The 21979-nt window shown below is 37.5% G+C and overlaps 1 protein-coding gene across 44 annotated transcripts in view; it reads right to left on the reverse strand.

The window, feature by feature from the left end:
- MBNL1 (muscleblind like splicing regulator 1) overlaps positions 1-21979 on the reverse strand; it is a 185729-nt gene that overhangs the window by 133924 nt on the left and 29826 nt on the right. For 34 of the 44 annotated variants that reach the window (XM_038415265.2, XM_043492017.1, XM_043492010.1 and 31 more), the window contains one exon: positions 12820-13761. The exons of 5 other annotated variants lie outside the window; for them this stretch is intronic. In XM_038415265.2, coding sequence (XP_038271193.1) covers positions 12820-12993 — 174 coding nt within the window. In that variant the 5' untranslated portion in view covers positions 12994-13761. Of the gene's footprint in view, positions 1-12819; positions 13762-13898; positions 14334-21979 lie in introns of those variants that run through there. 5 more of the 44 variants (XM_043492015.1, XM_043491998.1, XM_043491995.1 and 2 more) reach the window with 2 other exon arrangements.

The raw sequence follows: 21979 nt of genomic DNA on the forward strand, positions 1-21979 counted from the left end.
GCAACACTGCCTTTCAGATCCTCTGAGAATATGACTTAAGCTAAATACAATATTTGAGACAGAGTTTAACTAGGGTCAATAAATACTATTTTGATCTTTATTCCATAACTATCCTTTCTATCTTTGGATGCAAGTTTTCACTTCAACCGTCCAATAATGACCTTTTCCTTATTCTTCTGAAATAATCCCTAATTCCCTGGTGAGTACACTGATTTTCTTAACTATTTAGTTATAGCTGGATTTCTAGCACTCCGAATCTTCGTTCTTCTTCAGTGTTAAATTTCCTTCTTCAAATTTGTTATTTTCCGTGTGACAAATATTGTTCTACCTACACTGCATAAAACACAAATAACTCCTGTTTGTGCATCAGTATAATTAATAAAGATGCCAGGAGTGTGTACTAGGGTCTGGTGTGCAACCTGGGAAGAGCCTTACTGAAAAAGATGATCTTAAGATTTTTAACTCCATTTCTCCCCCCATCCCAGCAACAGTTAACACCATTCAGCCCGGTTCAAATCATGATTTTGGGGTAATCACCACAAAAAGAACGGCTATTTTTTCCTCAAGATTTCAAAGTAACGAAAAGCTGGAATTTCCCTTACAATCTGATTACAGTTCTGCCATTATTTATAACTATTTTAAAAGAAGCCAGGCTTTTAGCTGAAACCACTTGGTACCGTTCTTTTAAACAGCATTTTATATTAGTCCAGTCACCTAAAAAGATCTACAGATGTGGGCTTTGGTTGCACTGTACCTATATATTTGCTATGTATTACCTGTAGTACACATACACTGATCTCAGTGCAATAAAAGCTTATTAACATGAGAACTATCTCTGTCCAATAAACCATATCATGAGTTCCTCTGAACTACCCTTCAGTTTAATTAGATTCCACTTAACTTGACAAAAGGGACGCTGTTTCAGGCTAAACCAACAAAAGGTAAAATATGAGTGTGCTTCAGTTACTCTCTTGGAGGTTTGTCTCAATTCCTTTTCCCTTAAAAGGGGCAACGTCTTAATTGGTAGGATTATGTGTTCCAGAATAAAGAAGACAAGGCCCATGGGAGCTACTTAAGATAAACCCATCCAATAAGAATCTTGTGCATACTCTGATTCTCTCTCACTGTTACAACTAAAACCTCTTTCTTTCAGGCCTGTCCAGATCTCAGCTCATACCAGCTGCCACAGCCTTTTCAAAATGTTTCTGCTGAAATAATTTTCCTCTCCCACGGCTCTGAATTTTTATTCCTTTCTTTGAATTCCCTTTATTAGCATTTTGCTTCCCAAATCAAACTCAATTTTCCTATACTCACCTTTAACACCCTGGATAACTCTGTCCCTGCATACATCTTTCCCACTCAAGCTGACCTCATAAATTCCTCACTCATATCTACTGTCCATTCTCTCCTTCACATTCTCTTCCATACATCTCTATGTTTGGAGCTTGCGCCTCTGGGGCATTGAATGACCATCTTTAAATAAACTCTTAAAACTCACTTTTTCTATGCAACAGTTCATCAATGCTCCACCCAAAAAAAGGAATTTGTATTCCATAATAAAAATATGTAGCCCTTTGAGACTGGACATCCTGTGCATATATATATGAAGTGTATTTTCAGAGCTGATTGTAAAGAGGAAGTATCTACTTTTACATTCTGTACAGCATAATGTACACTAACAGTGCACAATAAACACTAAAATAATATGTAATAAATAGGAAGGATCAGATTTCTTTGTTTCCTGCTGTGTTCGGGAGGCCTAGGCTAGTTTGTATTTGGTCTCTTCAATCATTCAGTGATCATAAGACAACGGTTTTTTTTCCAGCCCCAGTTATATTTCTGCACAATTAAAACAAGTGCATAAACCTGAGACATTTCACCTGACTCATTTCAATGTAGCGAAAATTTTAACAGAGTATTGGACAAACAGAGATATCGGAATGCAGATTACCTTTTGAATATGCACTAATACACAAACTGAATTACAGATATAATTTATCCATCACAAGTTGGTTCTAAATACTGATTATATCAGTGCTTATGCAGAAAATTGAAAGTGATAGAAAAGCCAACAAGTTTTTCAAACTTTAATTTACCTTATTTCTCCTTGTGTAATCTACTCTAAACTAGTAACAGCTGATACAGTAAGGGCTAAATTCTGTTCTGTGGTAGAACAGAAATGGGTCCTAAGTGTCTAATTTTTTTTTAATTAAAGCTATTGGTCTCAACAATAACAGTGAGTCCCATAAATATAGAATATGTCTTATAAAAGAGTCATTTACTTTGTGCATTTTAAATTTGTTAACTTTTAAATTAAATGAGTCTTCTCTTGTTCTTGTATTGTGGAATGGGGCCAGAATGTGTGCCTGCATTACCACTATTATACCAGTAGTTATTTTACACACAGCTAAAAATTTGTCAGGCTTCAGTGCAGCGAAAACCCTGTGACAGGCAATTCAGGCTCTGAAAGATCTAATTGGAAGGAGCGTTTGTAGCCTTTTCCTAGCACTGCAGCCACAGAGAATTTTTTTATTTTACCTATATCAGAAAACTGATCCACAGCATAAATACATTGTATCAGGTATATTACAGCATACTGTATGGATAGGAGGTATATTATTAAAATAAATACATTGTGCATGGAATAACCACATTTATTATACACTTTGGCATACCAGCACCTGTTAGAGTTTTCCCAAATGTGATATAATACACTTATCCAAATTCAGTCAAAGGTGATGTTGCCTAATACTGTTTAACAAGTATAATTAACTGAGCTTTTAAAATTGATGATGCTGTCTTTTCTGTTTTGAAGCAATCCCCTTTGGGGAGAGAAGAGGATGGAGTGGAAGTTTGGATACATGGGGAACCTCAAAAACAGTAAGTAAGGCTGTAGTTACACTATGAACTAGGAATGTAATTTCCAGCTTACGTACACACACTCACACTAGCTCTCGAGTATAAACAGTGTAGCTGTGGTAGCACCGCAGCAGCAGCATGGCTTAGCTGTGCTGAGTACATACCCATGGAGTTCAGGTAGGTTTACACACGGCAGGCTTCCACTGCTGTTTCCTATGTTACCATGACCACACTGCTGTTTATACTTATGCTAGCTCAATGACAGCTAGCATGAGCATGTGTACATAAGCTAGGAAACAAACACGTAGACCACAGTGTAGATGTAACCTATGATTGCTAAGAGTTAAAACCTCAGGTATTTTTGGCTTCTTTAAAGCTCTGATTGGGATACACCTGGAGCCATTTGACAACAATTCCATCAAAGACAAAGGCCTGAGGGGAAAAATTTAAAGCAACCCCTATAGTACATTATGATTTCCATTGGAGACACCTTTTAACCGATATCAGATATGCTGATGACATGATGTTCTTTGCCACTGAAGCAATGCAACAAATGATGGCGTCTGTAAAAGCAGTTCGTGAGGAATAAGGAGTATTCCTGAATGTGATGAAGACAAAAAGCAGGTACAGTGACATGACTAACAAAAACAGGATGCAAGTGTACATCACTATTAAAGAACAAGCTGTAGAGGCAGTAGCTGAATTTAATGATTTGGGTTCACATATATCCAACCAAGGAGGCTATTCCAAAGAAATCAGAAGACAACTCACTCGACTGCAGGCTCCTTTAAAGAAAGAATAGAAAAACCATGGCATGTCAAAAATCTGTGAAGGTGCAAGTGGTGAAAAGCCTACATTTTTCCATAGCAATTTATGGATGTGAATCATGGGAATGCTGCTGGCAAGAAGAAAACTGAAGCTTTTGAAACGTGGTGCTGGCTAAGACTCTTGTGTATCTCCTGGATGGAAAAAAAGACTAATCCGTCAGTTAGAAGTATTATTGGAGAAAAGCAGACCTTGATTTCAGAAATCAACAGATGCAAACTTAGACATTCTGTATTGGTCAAAGAGTTACCTTGTCTAAATATTTTAAGTAAACTCCTTAAATTACCAATAATGACACCAATCAGAATATCAATACCACCTCTGGCATCACAGGAAACTTTGTAACAGACTATACTTAGAAAACAATGTTTAACATATTTTACAGATTAAACATGCCAGATTTCAGTGCTGGCAAGAGTGCACTTAGTCTAGTATTCTCACTAACTACAAAAAAAATTATACTGAAACTTTATGATGAAAAATAAAAGATGTGAACAGAGCCTCTTTATCACTCCAATATATCTGACATGTATCCATTAATGTGTCTAACTGCACTGGCATAACAGCATTGTGTCCTGAGACTCAGCACAAATTAAAAATAGTTCTATTTCTCTGGGATCAGGTTCCAGCTATCAGTTCTAACCCTTGGCACCAGCGGTTTGGGAGTTCCCATGTCAGTGCCAATGAATTTTGCCACAGCATAGCATGCTGGGAAATCCTACCTCCCAATATCGAAGGGATAATAATTGATCTAACAGATCTTGCTCAGACAAAAGGGAGTCAGGTCAACAGGTGCAAATTATTACTAAAGCAAAACTCCTACTGACTCGTTAACCCAATGGACATTCTGGCTGAGGACTACTAAGTGGCAATTAGTTAAAGTAAATTATTAGCTTTTGGGGTGGCTTCTAGCGAAACTGAATGACGCAGTGGGTCTCTGGGGAGCTACTAGCACTGCTGATACTCCAGTTTCTTCTCCCACTGAAGCGAGAGCTCAAGGCTCGCTGAAATTACTTCAGCCCTTAGGTTGGAGTGGCTGCTATGGAGCAGCTCCAGTACTATTCTGGAGTTTCAAGGGAAGAGACTTTCCCCTCCCTGTGCTCCACAGAGCTCCCAGCATCCAGAGGACTTACTTGGGTTGAACACATAGAGAAGGATTTATCCTTTAGTTTTCCCATTAGATAAAAATCAGAGACTTTTTATATTGGTGACATTATTACACCAATTAAAATTAAGCTTAATGTTGATTTACCTTAATACTGAGCTGCCAAGAAAATTAAATATGTTAATCAGAAATACTGCTGCTATTAATATAATAGCTGGGTTCCAATATACTAACACTTTATCATTCATAATTTTAAAATCAGATTATTCCTTCCTCTATATGTTTGGCTTGGCCTGGCCCAACATCTGAGGACCTGCATTCAACTACAAATCCAGAGCTATAATTACTATTAAATTGAATATAACATTTAGAAATTCCTCATTGAATACAGCTGTGCCATGGGGGTTGTGAAATATCTTCATGTCAATATTGCATACAGATTTCTCTATTGCCATCATTATAATTTTCTGTGAAAATAAATGATGTTGTGCAAGTCCATGAAAAAAGCAAAAATTTGAGTCTGCGCAATAGAATCTCTGTTAATTTTGTTTTTAAATGTATTTAATTTAAGTAAATATAGTGCTGGTGAAAGGAGCTGGATTCATACCATGGGAGATGGAAATGCTTTATTTATCCTCAGACCAGGTCCAGTACAGTCACTAGCAATGAAAACTTCCACATACCACCCTGCCAACATGCTACTTGAAAAGGGCAGTTCCATCTTTAGGAGCATTCAGTTCTTTGGCCTCTCTGCTGAGACACCCAATAAGCTTGCTAATTAGCATGGCTGTGGCTTCAGTGAGGCAAACATGTGCCCACTAAGAACTTGAGACCATCATCTCATTTTCCCCAGGCATTATGACAAAATTCTAGAAGGGGAAAGAGAACTATATTCAATATATTAAGTACAGCAATTGACACAGCCAAACAATTAGCATTTGTGAAAAACTTGTACAGTTTAAGCTCTAATGTGTTCTAGGCCTCTTTAAAAGTAAAGGTGGCACCAGCAGGACTGGACCACAGACATGCTTCTGAGATGCTCCACTCATTCTTTAATTTTATTTTTTCCTTTTTTTCTCCCACTTTGAAAGTGACTTAAGGGCAGAAGAAGCAGAGGAAACTTGCAGGATTCTCATGAATAAACGAAGTGCTTTCCAAGCAAGCCTTCTTTACTCCAAGAGGGCTGGCTGCCTTTGAGAACTGGGAACTGCTGTCTTTCCTCTCCATCTGAGAGGCTGGACCGTTTGACTTGAAGCAAGCCTGCAATTATTCTGCAAAAGATTAGATGCTTAGTAAGATTCCATTTCCACCACAGATAGGAAACAAGTGAAATCTTTCTCCCAGTGATTACGTGGACATAAACAATGAGGTGAACTCCAAACCTCCTGTGCCATTTCATAAGGGACTTTCAGTTCTCTGCCCAAAGAGAACAAAGGCATGCCATATAAAACAGGTGAACTAGACGAATGCCAGAATAAGAATTTGTGAGGTGCTGATTTTCCTACAAACAATAAATATTCTGGAAGTTTATTTTCGGAAAAAGCTAACTTATAAAATGTCAGTAGGATTGTAGATCAGCCATCTCGATCTTAGCCAGGAGACTATCAGGGAAGAAATCATCTGATTCTAAGATTCCACAGACTGTCCTCACATTATCTGAATTCTGGCAGTTAGACATAAGTTCCTAACAAATGCAAGAGGTACTACTTCCTTGATGTTTGCTACTTCTCGAATTGAGTTCTAGCCTTACTGGTATAATTATTCTTCAGTGCTAACAAAGCGATGTTATTGCTTCTTTAAAGTTGAACAATATATATAAGATGTTGGTTTTAATACAATTTCTTGTATCCAGCAAAATTAAGAGTGAACTTTGGAAACCAGACATTTTGTATTTAGAAATGTAGAAAAAGCTGAGATTTTGGTTCAGCAGAAAAGGACAGAGACTTCAGAGGCTGCTCCTGATCCCTCATATGAAAATTTAACTTTGGAGACAAGTTAAAGTGTGTGAACTTTTGCTGTCAAAAGCCTTTTTATTTATTTTTATTTTGTGTTTTTACAGTTTTCTCTCAGATGAGAAACTGTTTTCCTCTTTACTGTTGTATCTACATCTATTCAGAGTTTCTTCCATTTAGACGCTGTATAAATGAAATAGTGTAAATGTATTATTACAAGTTTTTAATTTCTTCCTGCAGATGTAGAGCTTAACAATTTAATATGAAACATGCCTTACTGAGCTATAACTCTGTCTGGGTTAGCTGGTAAGATTTTTGAATGCCACTGATATTTCTACAGTGGAACATTTATATATGCTTTTTTAAAGTGGGTTATTTCCCCCTCACACCCTATTTTTCCCACTTCATTTACTTGTTCTGGTTTCCCAATTTCTTTCCCCCAATTGGGAGCTTAGGCCATTATCAGATGTATACTGAAGAAGGAAAAGAAATGTGTAACTATCTCCTACATGGCAATGATATTCTCTCTCTTTATATGTTATACTCAAATCAATAAATGAGAGCCTGATTTTGTGAATTTATACTGGTATAATCCACTGCAAAATCAGACCCCAAAAGTGTTGTTTTTCTTTTTAATTTAAGGAGACCAAGAGTGGAGATATGTATAATTAATAATTCCATCTCTCAGGCGATGGAGAATTGAGATTCTCTGCAGATTAATCCAAAATGAATTCATATATTTTACAAGGTCAAAATATTACCTCTAACATTTTGAAGCTTCTCGATAAATAAATGGAACAGTGCTCTGAATTTATGAAGAGTCTGAGAGTTCATATTGCAAAAGAGGTGTCTTTACAATGGAATGTAATTGTAAGCATTAAATTACTGTGTAATCTATGGATCTCATATGCATAACCATACCATTAAAAATTCTATATAGATTATAAACACTGCAAGAATACCTGAACTTTCTAGCATCTAACGTTTACTGAAAATGTTCAAAGAAGAAAAAAAGAGAAATGTATTTACAAGGGAATATGATTGCTCATAATTTTGCATGTGTTGAAGGCAAGTTTAGGTCCAAACCCATTTTATATCCCATCAGGATATAGAAATTTAGTATGAGGTAGCAAATCCTGGAGATGCTATAACAGTGGTTCTCAAACTTTTGTACTGGGGACCCCTTTCACATAGCAAGGTTCTGAGTACGATCCCCCCCATAAATTAAAAACACTTTTTTATATGTTTAACATCATTATAAGTGCTGGATGCAAAGCGAGGTTTGGGGTGGAAGCTGACAGCTCGCACCCCCCCATGTAAAACCTCGTGACCCCCTGAGGGGTTCCGACCCCTAGTTTGAGAACCCCTGTGCTATAAGCTTAAGGGACCAAAGATTTATCAGCAAAGCAACAGTTTATGTGGTGAACATTAGCATTAAAAGGATAATCCTTTATTTGGCCCAAATCCTGCAGTTCTTACCCAGTCCGTCAAAATCAAGGAGAGTTCGCCTCAAAAAGAACTGCAGGTTTTAATAATAGTGAATCGACATTCACTGCATACATTGAATGTTTCCTAAACTGGAGATCACTACTCCAAGCTCTTACTCACAGAAGCAGTCACATGACACCAATGGAAACAGTCTCAGGACTGGTTCCCTAATTCTCTCTTAGCCACAAATTTAGACATCTATCATTTTCATTTATCAAAACAAACTCATTTTTGTCTAAACTGAAAAGGCTACAACTCAGAGATGATTTTCCTTTATATAAACGAACAATTTCTTCAATATTTTTACTTCTTGTAATGAATTACATTTTCTTCTTGAAGCTAGAAACTCTTGCCCGATATATTAAATGTCAGGCACGTGGGAGTGTGGCCAAAGTCTGAAACTGCACAGCAGAATAGTACTGCCATTTCAGGGGGTCCCCGTAGAAAGTATTTGCTTTGCCTGTCTAATGTTCTAAATATAGAAAAGCACATAGGCTCTATCCACCTTGTGCTCAAATACTCTTACTATACAGGCACTACAAGCATTCTGCAATACTAGTGCACATCTCATCGCACAAGCTAGAAAACTAGTAGAAACACCACGGTACTTGTCAGATGATTTTTTAAAATCATATGAATTAGAGATTTATTGCCAATTCACTAACAAGTGTCCATAACTCTAAAGATCTGGCCTACTTCCAATATGTAATATGAGCTATTCAGATAATTGTTCATTACTAATTATTATTATATGCATTGATAAGGTGATTAATGAGTCTATAACTATTTAAAGGTTAATGGTTTTATAGTCAACTTTTAGAGACACTGAGGTGTTAGTAAAGAGTAAGACTACTAACTATATATTTAAATGTTTTAAATCTGGATATAAAGCCTGTAGTTTAATTTTTACTACATCTTTTAAAAAGTCCACAGGATCAACAGGAACTGTGACTTTGTGGGGAAAAAACAGGGCCTTTTTAGCCCAGTACACACACAAAAATGCAGGTGTTTTGCTGCTAGTTGAGTTGGGCAGGAAATTCAATAAAGATGTATATTTCACTTTCAAACTGCCAAAGGGATTTTCCTGCAGCTGTCAGAATAATCTAATTTAACCACATCTCAACTATCTGCTTATAAAACATACACTAGCCAGATTACACTAAATGCGAGTTTACTAATGCAGTTTGGTCTACTCATGGGTGGTAATAATAGCCACGGAGCTTCAGAACTGGTGCTCTGCAGCTTGCAGAAAGGAGAATTCCATCTGACACCTGCAGAACCTTCCAGCACAAAGCTTTGACTAGGGCGCAGAGTGAGGTTCGGGCCACAGCAAGCCTTTTGGGATTAACAGATGTAAACATGTAACTAGGGCAATACCAAATTCATGGCCATTAAAAACGTGTCACGGACCGTGAAATCTGATCTCTCCCCTGCTGAAATCTGGTCTTTTGTGTGCTTTACCATATACTATGCCAATTTCACCAGAGCTTCTCAAACTGGGGTTCATGACCCAAAAGGTGGTTATGGAGGAAGGGGGATTGCAAGGTTATTGTAGGGGGGGTCCACAGTATTGCCACCCTTACTTCTGCGCTGCCTTCAGAGCTGGGTGGCCAGAGAGTGGTAGCTCCTGGCCAGGCACCCAACTCTGAAGGCAGCACCAGGCCAGTACCAGTGCAGAAGTAAGGATGGCAATATCATAACATTCCATCCTTAATTCTGCGCCGCTTCCTTCAAAGCTGGGCAGCTGGAGAATTGCAGCTGCTGGCCAAGGGCCCAGCTTTAAAGGCAGCAGTGCAGAAGTAAGGGTGGCAGTAGCATACCATGCCATCTTTACTTCTGTGCTGCTGGTGGTGGTGGCTCTGCCTTCAGAGCTGGGCTCCTGGCCAGCAGCTGTTGCTCTCTGGTTGACCAGCTCTGAAGGCAGCACCGCCGCCTGCAGCAGTGCAGAAGTAAGGGTGGCAATACTGAGACCCTCATACCTTGCAACCTGCCTACAGTCCCCTTTTGGGTCAGGACCCCTACAGTTACAACTCTGTGAAATTTCAGATTTAAATATCTGAAATCATGAAATTTACAATTTTTTAAATCCTATGACCATGAAATTGACCAAAATGGACCGTGAATTTGGTAGGACCCAAATATAACTATTAAACAGTATGTTTTTCAATGGTAAAAGAATATTTGTAACAAATTCTGCCCCACTTTACAACCCACTCAACTCTAATGATTCCACCTGGTCAACAAGAATAATCACCTCCACCTAGTATTTTGAAACAGTCATATACCACTTAGTCCTTTTCACCCCGGATCTCATGGCTCTTTACAAAGGAGATAATCATCTAATTCACAAGGAAAGGGCAACTACTTGCCCAAAGTAGTATGAGTCAGTAACACAGCCTGGAATAGAATAGCCTCCTGATTTCTAGTCCTATGCCTTATCCCCCATAACACACTTCCTCTTGGCTGACTGCTGCCTTAAGCATGAAAGTTTTAAGGTATTTCTCTAACCTGGAAATCACAGTTCTTTGGTGGCAATAGACTTGGAGGAAGCTTTCTATTATGAACCATGTTAAAGTTTTCAAGGATTTGTTTTTAATGAACGCTGGTGTCTCACTTTCAACCTTTTAACATTTTTTCTGAACCTATTGTATTTTAAATTTTTTTTTTAAACTTAAGACTAGTAGAGCAACCCAGGAGTGGGGATGTGAAACTTTGCACAGTCAAATGAGTAGAAGCAATTAGCTAGGAAATTAAACTATATGTTGATGTTGTAGCTAGTTCTGACGTTTTAACAATAAATGAATTCCAATTCTTAAGTTCTTTCATACAGAGGCATTTTATTGAGTTCCATGAGTTAAACCTGAATATCAGATATCTATGTTACAGTATGAATATTTTTACAAAATAATAATAATAGAGCTTCACAACTCACGACAAGTGCAGAAAATGGAGCTGGCTCAGCATGGTGGCAGGGACTAAGCCCATGCACAGAGCATATACACTAGATCAAGCCCACCATGAAGAGGAAGCAGTACATTGTATCCACTGCTACCCAAATGCCCCGAAGCTGTGACTAGAGCTGGTTGGGAATTTTTTGTGAAATGTTTTTCATTGGGAAATGCTGATTTGTCAAAAGTCAAACTTTTCGTGGGCAAGGGTCTATTCTGACAAATTTCTCAACTTGAAAACATTTTGGAAAAAAAGCTTAGAAATTGTCAAAATATTTTGTTTTGAAATTTTAGAAATGATAAAAATCCTGTTTGCCACATCAAAATTTTACTTTTCATCTCAAAATTTAAGCTATATGAAAAAAACAGTTTTTACATTAAAAAGGGCCACAGTCAAAACAAAAGGTTTCAAATGTATTTATATGAAAATGCTTGATTGATCTGAACCACATTCTTTAGAATTTTTGGTTCACAGACATTTTCAAGGCTTTGACTTTTTGTTCCATTTCGGAACAGGAAAACTTGTTGAAATTTCATAATTTTTGGTGGGATGGGAAAACCATTTGCTGCCCTGCTCTAGCTGTGATCCTGATCGGGCTATACAATCGGCCTACAGCAGCTAGCTAAGGCAGAACATTCCCTCCTTCAACCCATGACATTTTTGTCCACAGCAATGCCCATATACTCAGGCTTTGCTCCCCTTCCTGGGATTTGGCATTAAGAGCAGCAATATTATATTCTAGATAAAACAAAGAGACATAATTTTTCTATCAGCCTCTGATTTATGACTCTGTGCTGTATTAAGTTAAAGTCTGCGGGATGGCTATTTAAAGTCTGGGATTATTTAATTAATAAAGAATGAAGAGAAGGAGCTGGAAATCTGTATGTTTCACAACTGACTCCTGAAACTGGAGACAGTTGAAAATACCAGTCCTATACTTTACACAGCTTGCCTAGCATATATTTTTTGGAAGTGGCAGTAAATCTCTAACTTCGCTGTTATAGTCGTCCTTGCATGACTGGAGATACCTGACTTTCAGTTAAGTTTTCCAAGGAATGCATCACTCCTTTCATTAAATAATTATATTTGTAAGAAGGAAGAAAAAAATCATGGAAGTTCAAAAAATGAAAAAAAGATGCTTTCAGAAGTAGCCATGCTAATTTATGAAGGAAAATACTGATCTCCAATGCACTGTCTACCTGTCCAGAGCCAGCAACAATCCACATGCAGTTACAAGACAACAACAAATCATCATTTAGAACACATGGTTTTCATTTCCAGTCTCTTTTACTTATTTATTTATTTAAAAGAATCTCTACTATGACTTTGCTATTTCTAAACGAAATATACATTGCTTTTTACACCAGCTACAGACCAATAACAATTTAGGGTTAAGGAACTAGTAACTGTAACCACACCAATTCCAGAGAGCTTGAACTCTGTTACAATTATTTCCCCTTTATTCTCCTCTCCCCCATCCCTTGAGAAAAACAAAACCAACAAATCAGCAATAAAAAAAGCCATAAATCTCCATACTAGCACAGACAGCAATCCATATCTCCCAGACGCTATGGTTCTGCCGATTATAATTGCTTCATTCATTATCTATTTATCCTTGAAAAGAATTTAATATTTACTCACTTTCAATGAATCAAAGCAGGCGATTACTCGTCCATTTTCAACTTGGCAGCTTTTCGATGGATGTGCAAATTTACATTCCGTGTCTGGTCGTGAGCAAGTCCCTCTTTGGAACTCTCTACACACTTCCAGTGTTAGCCATTTTGTGTCCCGAATCGGTGTGACACTAACAGCCATGTTTAGATTTTTACAGGTAGTTAAAATTTTCAGTGAAACAAACAAACAAACAGCCAAACTGATAGATTGGAAATGATGAAAATGTCACCTCCAAAATACTTTTTTCCCCGCTCCCTACTTTAAAAGTACATGTAAAATTGTGTTGTCACAATATCAAAGAAAAGGTTTCCAACTAGAAATTCACAGCATGAAACTGCTAATTGAAAGAGGTTTTGTATTTAAAGAAATGCTAGGTTCATAAGTAAGATGAATGTTAAAAAGTGTGGCCTGAAACTAGCCTTGTGCTCTCAGTAACCCATTCCGAGTGCCAATTTGGAGCCCAAAATGCAAGCATGAAAACGTGGCAGACCCTTTGACACAGAATTTCCAAGCTGCTTTCAGTAAAGTTGTCTGAAAGGTAATCTCCAACACAGCTGAATTTGCAATTGCGTTTTGTGGTGCAATCGGTATTGATTAGTTTGGCATAGACAGATGCAGCAGTTTAGAGCAACAATCGAGAATTTTTTTTTCTCTCCTTGATTTTCTGGCAGAAGATATCTTACTTTTTCAGCAAACTTATTTTTATACTAAAGCAGCCTAGGGCAATGCCTGATACTTAGAGCTTTTCTCTTGATTATAAGTAGAAATGGGGGTGTCTGGGCTAGAGGTGGAGGGTGGATGTGCTGTCGTCGCAGTCTAGCTGGCAGCAAGCAAGGCAAAAAGCAGAGACTGCTCTAGAAGCGGTTCCAAGCAGCAGAGACGTCAGGAAAGGCACTTCTTAGTACCAACCTGTAGAAAAAACAAATACGTTAAAATTTACCAAGCAGCATTCCACTGAGGTCCCACAGCATTACAGCCTTGCCATGTGCTCCTAGACTACTATGCAGAATTACAGTCTGTCTGTTTCTTTCACACAATATACTTACAGTATAGCATATTGCAGCCAGCCATCGTAGATTTATTAAAAAAGGGGCCGTTTTCCCTTGTGAAGCAATGCATGATAGAGAGATAACCAATCACAGATAGTGTTGCAGCAATATTCTGGGCAGAAAGCCAATAGTGTGGGCTGTCTTATGAAAGGTCGCGCCTGTCAGACGTTCATTACTATGCTATAAGCACAGAAAATGTCCATCAGATGTGACTTATTCCACTGCAAGAGGACGAGCATGTGGGTTTTGAATTTACCCAACATGCAGTTAGTGGATTAAACCATGTTAGCTTTAAAACAGCTTCCAACACAAGCACAAGCGCCTGTAGAATCCCGACAGAAAAAAAAGCAAGCTTTCAAACTGCAGATCACTTTCAAGCTGCTTTCTCTCCAGTTCTGCCTTGAGCACAGCCAGCGTACCGTCTACTGTATCCAACAGGAGTATAAAAGGAAAGGGGGAGTTCACAAATGGTACATTCTCCTGACCTAACCAATTCACTTCCTTCTAAACCATAAGGCACTTCTGCCTCTCCACAGAAATCAGCACTTGTTTAATACTGTAAAACTATTCCATTCAGCCAGCAGACACTTTGTCAATATATCACCGGCAAGCTAGATATGAACAAAAGCACCCTTTATTCTGACCTTTCTCAAGGAAAAGCCCAGGTCATACAGGGAATATAAGAATTGCAGTGTTGTCAGGATGTCTGGCAAAACGTAAGTTAACCTCAGGGGAGAAAGTGATTCCATCACAGTAACATTAAATATTAATCACAGAATTTGATTTAAGCAGCATGATGCACTTCAGAATGACACTCCTCCGAATTAAAGTAGTGGGGTGAGCTGATGCCTGCTGGTCTTAGCTTTACGTGTATGCCTGTAACTCTGCACCTCTGAGAAACTTATATTCAAATAATATCTTTGTGGAAACAGCTAACTTTGATGGTTTTATTATTATTATTATTTATAAAATCTAGACAACTGCAGCAAGTCTTGCTACAGACAAAAACACATCAAAATTCATAACTTTATTTCCTGATGTTTAACAGTTTCAAGCATAATCTTCATAGTTTAAATGAAATATATATTTATTTCCCAGGATTTCGTTATTGCTTCAAGACAAAAACTTGTATTGAAGGCTATGAAATGTTTATTTATTCAAATGACCTCTAAGTTCTACTGGGGAAAAAACTATGGTTATTTACTATGAGCATCTTACTGTTTTAACAGACAGCAAAGCTTTCAATGACATAAGACTACATTTGTTATTGTCTGAGTTTGTTTTATGGGCTGCCATAACATTAATAAAAAACTGCATATTGCAAGACATTACAAAACAATGTTACTGTAGGATACAACTGCAAGCTTTCATATGCTAATAGGGTAACTCAGCAGTTTTTTTGTTCATTTCTATTCTGCTGGTCAGCAAGAAGAGAAGTATTGAGGAAAAATTCAGTTTGTCCATTTAACCTTATGCCCACGCTAAACAAGGTTTGCATTAGAAAACTAAGCTTTGAAACTTTGAGAAATGGACATTAGGAGTTGCTCCTTGTCAGCAAATCCAAGATGGCAGATGATATTTTGAGCATGCCAATAATTTATGTAGAGTCAGTCTCTGAAAAAGACACCCAGATGCTGAACATAAAAATAATTCAATTAATAAACAGAACCCTCTCCCTCTTCTCAAATCAGGAGACACAGAAACAGAGGAAGTTAAAATGACCATGAAAAAACTAACCTAAATATGGAAGACAAGCCCTGAAAACATTTTCGGAGATCCCTCAACTGACATCCTCAGGAAATGAGTTCCTGACTGGGGCCCTGCCCTCAGTCCTATTCAGACTGAACCTCAGCACAGTGAACAAGAACAACCCAGCTGATCTCAAATGACTTAATGAGACGTAAGATAAAAGAAGGTCCTGCAAATAACTCAATTCTAAATTATCTTCTTTTGCATCATGAGCCCTAACACATCCTGCACTTGTCCAATCTCTTTTAGGTGACAGAACTGCACACTTCTGTGCTTCTGGTGCTACACTCCCATAAACAGCAAACTTTTCTCTTTCTACACTTGCACCACTGACATCATCAGCAGAAATGGAGCTCTGGAAACAGTGCTTGTCAGTTTAGCATTTTTGCAAAGCAATAAAGAACAGAGTGGGCGGTGGCAGGGTAGCTTGTTTTAAGCATACCAAAGTAGAGGGGGAATAAAACTGAGCTGGAGACTAGAAAATATACCCTAAAAAATCAATTGTAAATAGGGCTCGCTTTTCAGTGCATTCTTAACCAAGCCGATGTTTTGTACGAGCAACCAGAAATATGCAAACAATTTTGGACACAATTATCCGCACACACAATTTTCATTTAGGATACATCTACACTCAGCAGGCTTGCCATATGTTGCAGACCAAATTCATCGAGGTAACTTTTCTATGGGCAGCGTTAAATATTCAGATGTCCAACTGAATTGAAATTCTGGGGCAAATAACCCTGGATGCAACTTTGTGCCTGCAATTATTTCCACTCAGACTTTGAGGGTGCAAAAAAGGCCAAGTTTTGATAATCTGGCAGACAACATATGTTGAGAGTATTCCCAATTTCTTTATCACAATTTTATGGTAGATGAATTTGGCCCTAATCAAGTTGACATTGTATTGCCTTATCCATTTGCAAATCTACTGCCAACTGATTTGCCAATGTTTCATCATGTTATGACAGTCTTGTATGGAAGAGCATAATATTTTATGGGTGATATTTCATCACAAGCATTTCGGTCTCAGTATTACATGTGAGGGAATAAAGCTAAAAATGCTTGAGCTGAGATGCTGTAGATCCAGTTGACAGGCATCCCACAAGTTATATTCTAGATGTGACACAGTCCTAACTATAAATTTTCCTGCTTTTGTCTATTTAACATAATACCCATAGTACAAACTATCTGTGCCTAAATACTGAGGTGTATTAGAACATCAGCTGATATACCATTTATGCCATACTATAAAGGGTCTAAGGGCCATGTTTTCAAAACTACTTGCTTAAATTGCCCCCCTTGAAACATGAGAAGACACATGCAAATCGGTAAGTGTGCAGGAAAATATGTATTTGTGCATGAAGAATGGGCAATTGCTTATGCAAATGGCTATTTGCATAGGAAAGTACCGTTTTGCGTGCACAAATAATGGAGAAATGATAATCTTGCAGCTAAAGCATGGGTCTGTGAGTTGGGAGATATATGTTTTATTCCTAGTCTTGTAATGAACTTTTTGTGTGATCTTGGGAAAAACATTTACATTAATCTCTCTGGATGAAATCCAAGAGTCAATGGTAAAACTCCCACTGATCTTCTTCATCTTACCATCTGTAAAATGAAAATAATAATACTTCCTCATCTCACAGAGGAGTTGTGAGACCTAATTCATTAATGTTTGTAAATCTTCTGAGTGAAGGTATTATACAAATGTCAAATAGTACTGGTATCAATGCACATTTTACTTGTACAATTACTTGCTTATGCACAAATTATTTTGGGTAGAATTTAATGAATAGTTTTGAAAATACAGCTCTCAGAGTCAGCCTTAAAATAATCTGCAAAGCAAAAACAAAGAGCAAATTAAGGCCAGATTTATGTGCTAAATGTCGCCACTAAACAAGTGGGGGAGGGGGAACGGCACACACACAAAAATATATTTATCAACCCTTCCAAGCTATTTTCCCCCACCGTGTGAAATTCTTTTGGCATTTTCTGGTTCAATGAAGATACCCAAGAAGGAATCATTGTGTGAAATTTCAAATACCAAAGGACTGCATGGGCTGCAGTGAGACTTCACGTATTTGTGATGGCTCTTTCCAGGCTCTCCCCACTTAACCAGGAAACAACACAATAGCTTCAGGGAAGAAGAGTGAGAAATGTGGCTTAAATATTTTTTTTAAAGAACTTTAGTTAGACTTTTGCGGTGAAGCTCCTTAGGGGCCAGTTATTAGGGGATTCAGCACAAAAGAGTGTGCTTTCTCATTTTTGATGTGCACTTTACCTTTAAGTCTGAATTTTAATCGCCACAGTCTGTGAGAGTCATTCCTTTTTGGCAGTGTTTGGCAATGTTGTTGTTGTTTTTTGCTCATCAATTATTTGGAATTTAAATGGAAACCAAAGAAAAATATGAACAGGCTAGTTTAAAAAAAGCAGATGCAAGCTAAAGCAATGCAATAAAGGCAAATAAAAGATGTACTTCTCTGGACAGGTTTAAATACATATGTGGAGAGAAAACATATCCCTGAAAAATCATTCCTCAAGTGAAACTGATAGGATTTAACTGTCTGTTGAACTGGGTCAATGCAATTGGTTATGAATAGCTTCACAAATCAAAACAAGTATTCAAATATTAACCGAAAATGCTTGAGAAAGTTAAAGTAACATAGAAGAGGACCATCCGATTATGATTTCCAGTTTGTGATTGAATGTGTTCAATTTCTATCACTTCCCATTATTGTTACAAAGAAGTGTCATACGACTGGATCAATGATATGCTATTTTTCTATTCTCTTTATAATTTGTCAAAAGAATAAGGTATCTGAATATGAATGCCTTATTTATACTGAAAAATACTCCATGGGGGACCATTGTTTTGTCTCTTCCTGTAATTGGAGTAGCTGGACATTCCTGTTTTCTCCATTTGCAGTCACAGAAGCCTTATAGAAACAGATGTACAGGTCAGACACAATGAAAATGTACAACACTAAAAAAGGTTAGAGTAGTGAGGTATACTATTTTGGGCTCAAAGAAGCAAGAAAAACTGATCTCACTGTCACAAGAATTGTCAGCAAGAAGAGAATTATGCAACATGAATCTATCTTTATGACAATGATTCTAATAAGAATGGGAAATGGAGTTAAATTAATATATTATTTACATTGTTAATGTAATCTCACAGCCTGCAGTTTCCAAATTAGACTTAATTTAAATCAAGAAATATAAAAAACTGACCAGATTATAGCATTTTCAAAATATCTCTGCCTTATGTAACTATTACCAATAAAATATCTAAACATATATCTAAATAAATGTGAAAGGAATGCAATAATTACATCATGGACCAAGTGAGAGATATGATTATAGCAATGTCACAAGATTAAGTGAAAACAAAAAATTAGGCTAATTATCAAATTTGCCACAGATTTCAGAGCTGACAGAGTGAACAGCATGCATCTTCAGTGTGCTCTTTCACAGAATTTGAAGTTATTCTTGGTGCTCTTTCCAAGTCTGAAATTTTAAAGTAAACAAGCAGAATGACCAGAGAGATACAACTCAAAGAACCTCGCATACTCCCAACATTGTCAGACAAGCCAATGCGAAAAGAACATCAGAACTTCTTAGAAAACAGACATATCTGATAAGCACTGATTGGTCTAGAGTTGTAGAAATTTTAGTTCTCACTAGACCCACAAGGCATCAGGTCCTAGAAAAATTAAGAGGCACATTTCTCAATTTGGCATTATGGAAAATATTGTTATTGAGAGCAGAACATAGTTTGCCAGCTCTGAATTCAAAGCTTTTCGGATGTAGTATGATTTCAAGTATATCGCTTTCAGCCCCTATCATCCACAAGGAAATGGGCAAGCAAAGAGAACAGTCAAGATTTCTAAGAATTCGACAACAAAATGACCCTATATTAACTTTCCTGAGTTAAACGACAACCTCTGTTCTAAATTTATCAGGAGGAGAATTGTAGGATCAGGTTCTATACTTGAGTCAGTTTGAATTGTAAATATACAATTCAACATATGCTATATTAGAAACAATTTTAATGTCAAATAGTTTCTGTATGGCACATAGGTATGATCTAGTGCCTTTTGAAGTTAATATAATTCAGTGGTTCTCAAACTTTTGCATTGGTGACCCCTTTCACACAGCAAGCCTTGAGTGTGACTCCCCCTTATAAATTAAAAACACATTTTTATATTTATTTTTTTATATTATAAATGCTAGAGGTGAAGTGGGGTTTGAGGGTGGAGTCTGATAACTCGCAACCCCCCACGACACTCAGTTTGAGAACTTCTGATATAATCCTAGGATGCATCAGGCAAGGTATTCCCAGTAGAGACAGGTAAGTGTTAGTACCATTATACAAGGCACTTGTGAGACCCAATTTGGAATAGTGTGACTTTACTCAGTCTGACTGAAGTACAATAGATATATCATTTTGATAATACAGAATTCCAATCAGGTTTATTTTTAAGACCAATTTTGGTAGTAGGTAAGAACATATTGGCAACATTATTTAAAAGCAAATTACCAAGATATCAAAATACAACAATTGGGTATCAAGAATTATGGAACATCACCAGTCTGCACATAAATTACATGCAGTTATTCATCTGAACATGTCATATGAGGCAGACATATAAAAATAACATTCCACTATAAATTCTTTAAAACATTATATTCAAAAAGCAAAACTTTCATTAAATAGTATTGGAGATCTAAGAAAAAAATCATTTCCTTGGAACTGTTGGACATCCATCCAACTGATTAGTCTAGCAGTTATAGCACGGAGTCAAGGGACCCGAGTTTTAAGGATTGTCTACACAGTATCTTGTGGACCCTGCACTTCGCACTAAACGTTCCCTAAATTAGTCCCGTTTCAAAGAGCACTACATTAACATACACTAGGGAAGTTTTACTGTGCACCAGGAGGGTCCACGCAGGCAGATTAGTGAGTGTGGTGGGTGTGGACTAAGGCACCATATAAACAAGCCCTTATTCCCCACCCTTTGGCCTGATCCTGCACCATTACAGTTAATAGTAGCTTCCCTTTATCACAGAATTAAACCAATACCTTAGCTTGGGTCTAGAGGACGAAGTGCTGCTGAGGATGCTGTCATTTGGATGCTATGTAACCCCAAGATTCTGACCCTCTATAATTATTTAAAATATTAATTTTCACAAGAGAAAAATCTAATATCTAAGTGATCATCAAAGAACATATACATTTCATTTAGAACTACTTGTTCAAATGTCCCCACTTAGTTGAAACTGAATATGTTGCTCTCAACTTCCTGTCCTAAAAGGGCTGCCATTGTAGCATCGTTTGCACAGAATAGCTTTGTTTCATCCCAGAATGACTGCAATCCACTAAGAGGCAAAATGATCCTGAGGTGATCACCCTGGGCTCCCACTGGATTATGCTATATAAATGACAAAAATACTACTAATATTAGTACTTATTGCCAGTAGCATTTGCTCCAGCTAGCAAGCTTCGCCAGGTAGCTCTGCTAATGCGCCTGGCAACACCCACACTCTTCCAGTGCCAATCAGCATATTTCAGCCTTGCAGAATTGTGCCAAGTTGTGTATGGTGATATTGTTATGTGAATAAATATTGTTATGTGAATTAGAGACTTAGATGAGACCACCGAACTCATTTATTTGTGATGTACAAGTAAATTGGAATTTGAACCTGGTCTCTCGAGGTTAAATGGGCTACTTGTCTAGCCTACCTAAAACCTATACATCTTTTCCCTTCCTTTACGTGTTGTAATGAGCCAAATTCAGGCCTCTAATTACACAAATATGTACTATCTCCTCATCTTCCAAATGTGGTACAGTTCACATGCTCTCCTGGTCCTACCTGGCTGAGTCAGGACCAGAGGTCATCAAAACATTTTAGTACATAGTGTATGATCAAGAGTCCTGGCAAGAGTGATGATTCATCACAGGTTCTTATGTGGGCAGCATTATTTTACATCTGCTTTGAGGGCAAAAGGAAAAAGGCCCTGAATTTGGTTATTAACAAATACAATGCAGCACATTCTGTTCACTCTCAAAATATAAACAGAATCTTCAATGGTCCAGGCATTTAATTAAAGAATAAGGGGCAAACACTGTAGCAACTATATGAACCTGCCAAAATATGGCAAAGTTACTTGAAAACAGAACAGACTAGTTGGTTGTACAAACCGCTGCAAGCTGAATTTGTACTGCATTTACTTGAACGAATCATTCAGCTCAATTTCCAAACTTTAGCATTTGCCAATGCCAATGCACTCAAATTGAACCAAAGCCATAGTATCTGTAGAATATTAG

Source organism: Dermochelys coriacea, chromosome 9, assembly GCF_009764565.3.
Source record: "Dermochelys coriacea isolate rDerCor1 chromosome 9, rDerCor1.pri.v4, whole genome shotgun sequence".
Taxonomy (NCBI): domain Eukaryota; kingdom Metazoa; phylum Chordata; order Testudines; family Dermochelyidae; genus Dermochelys; species Dermochelys coriacea.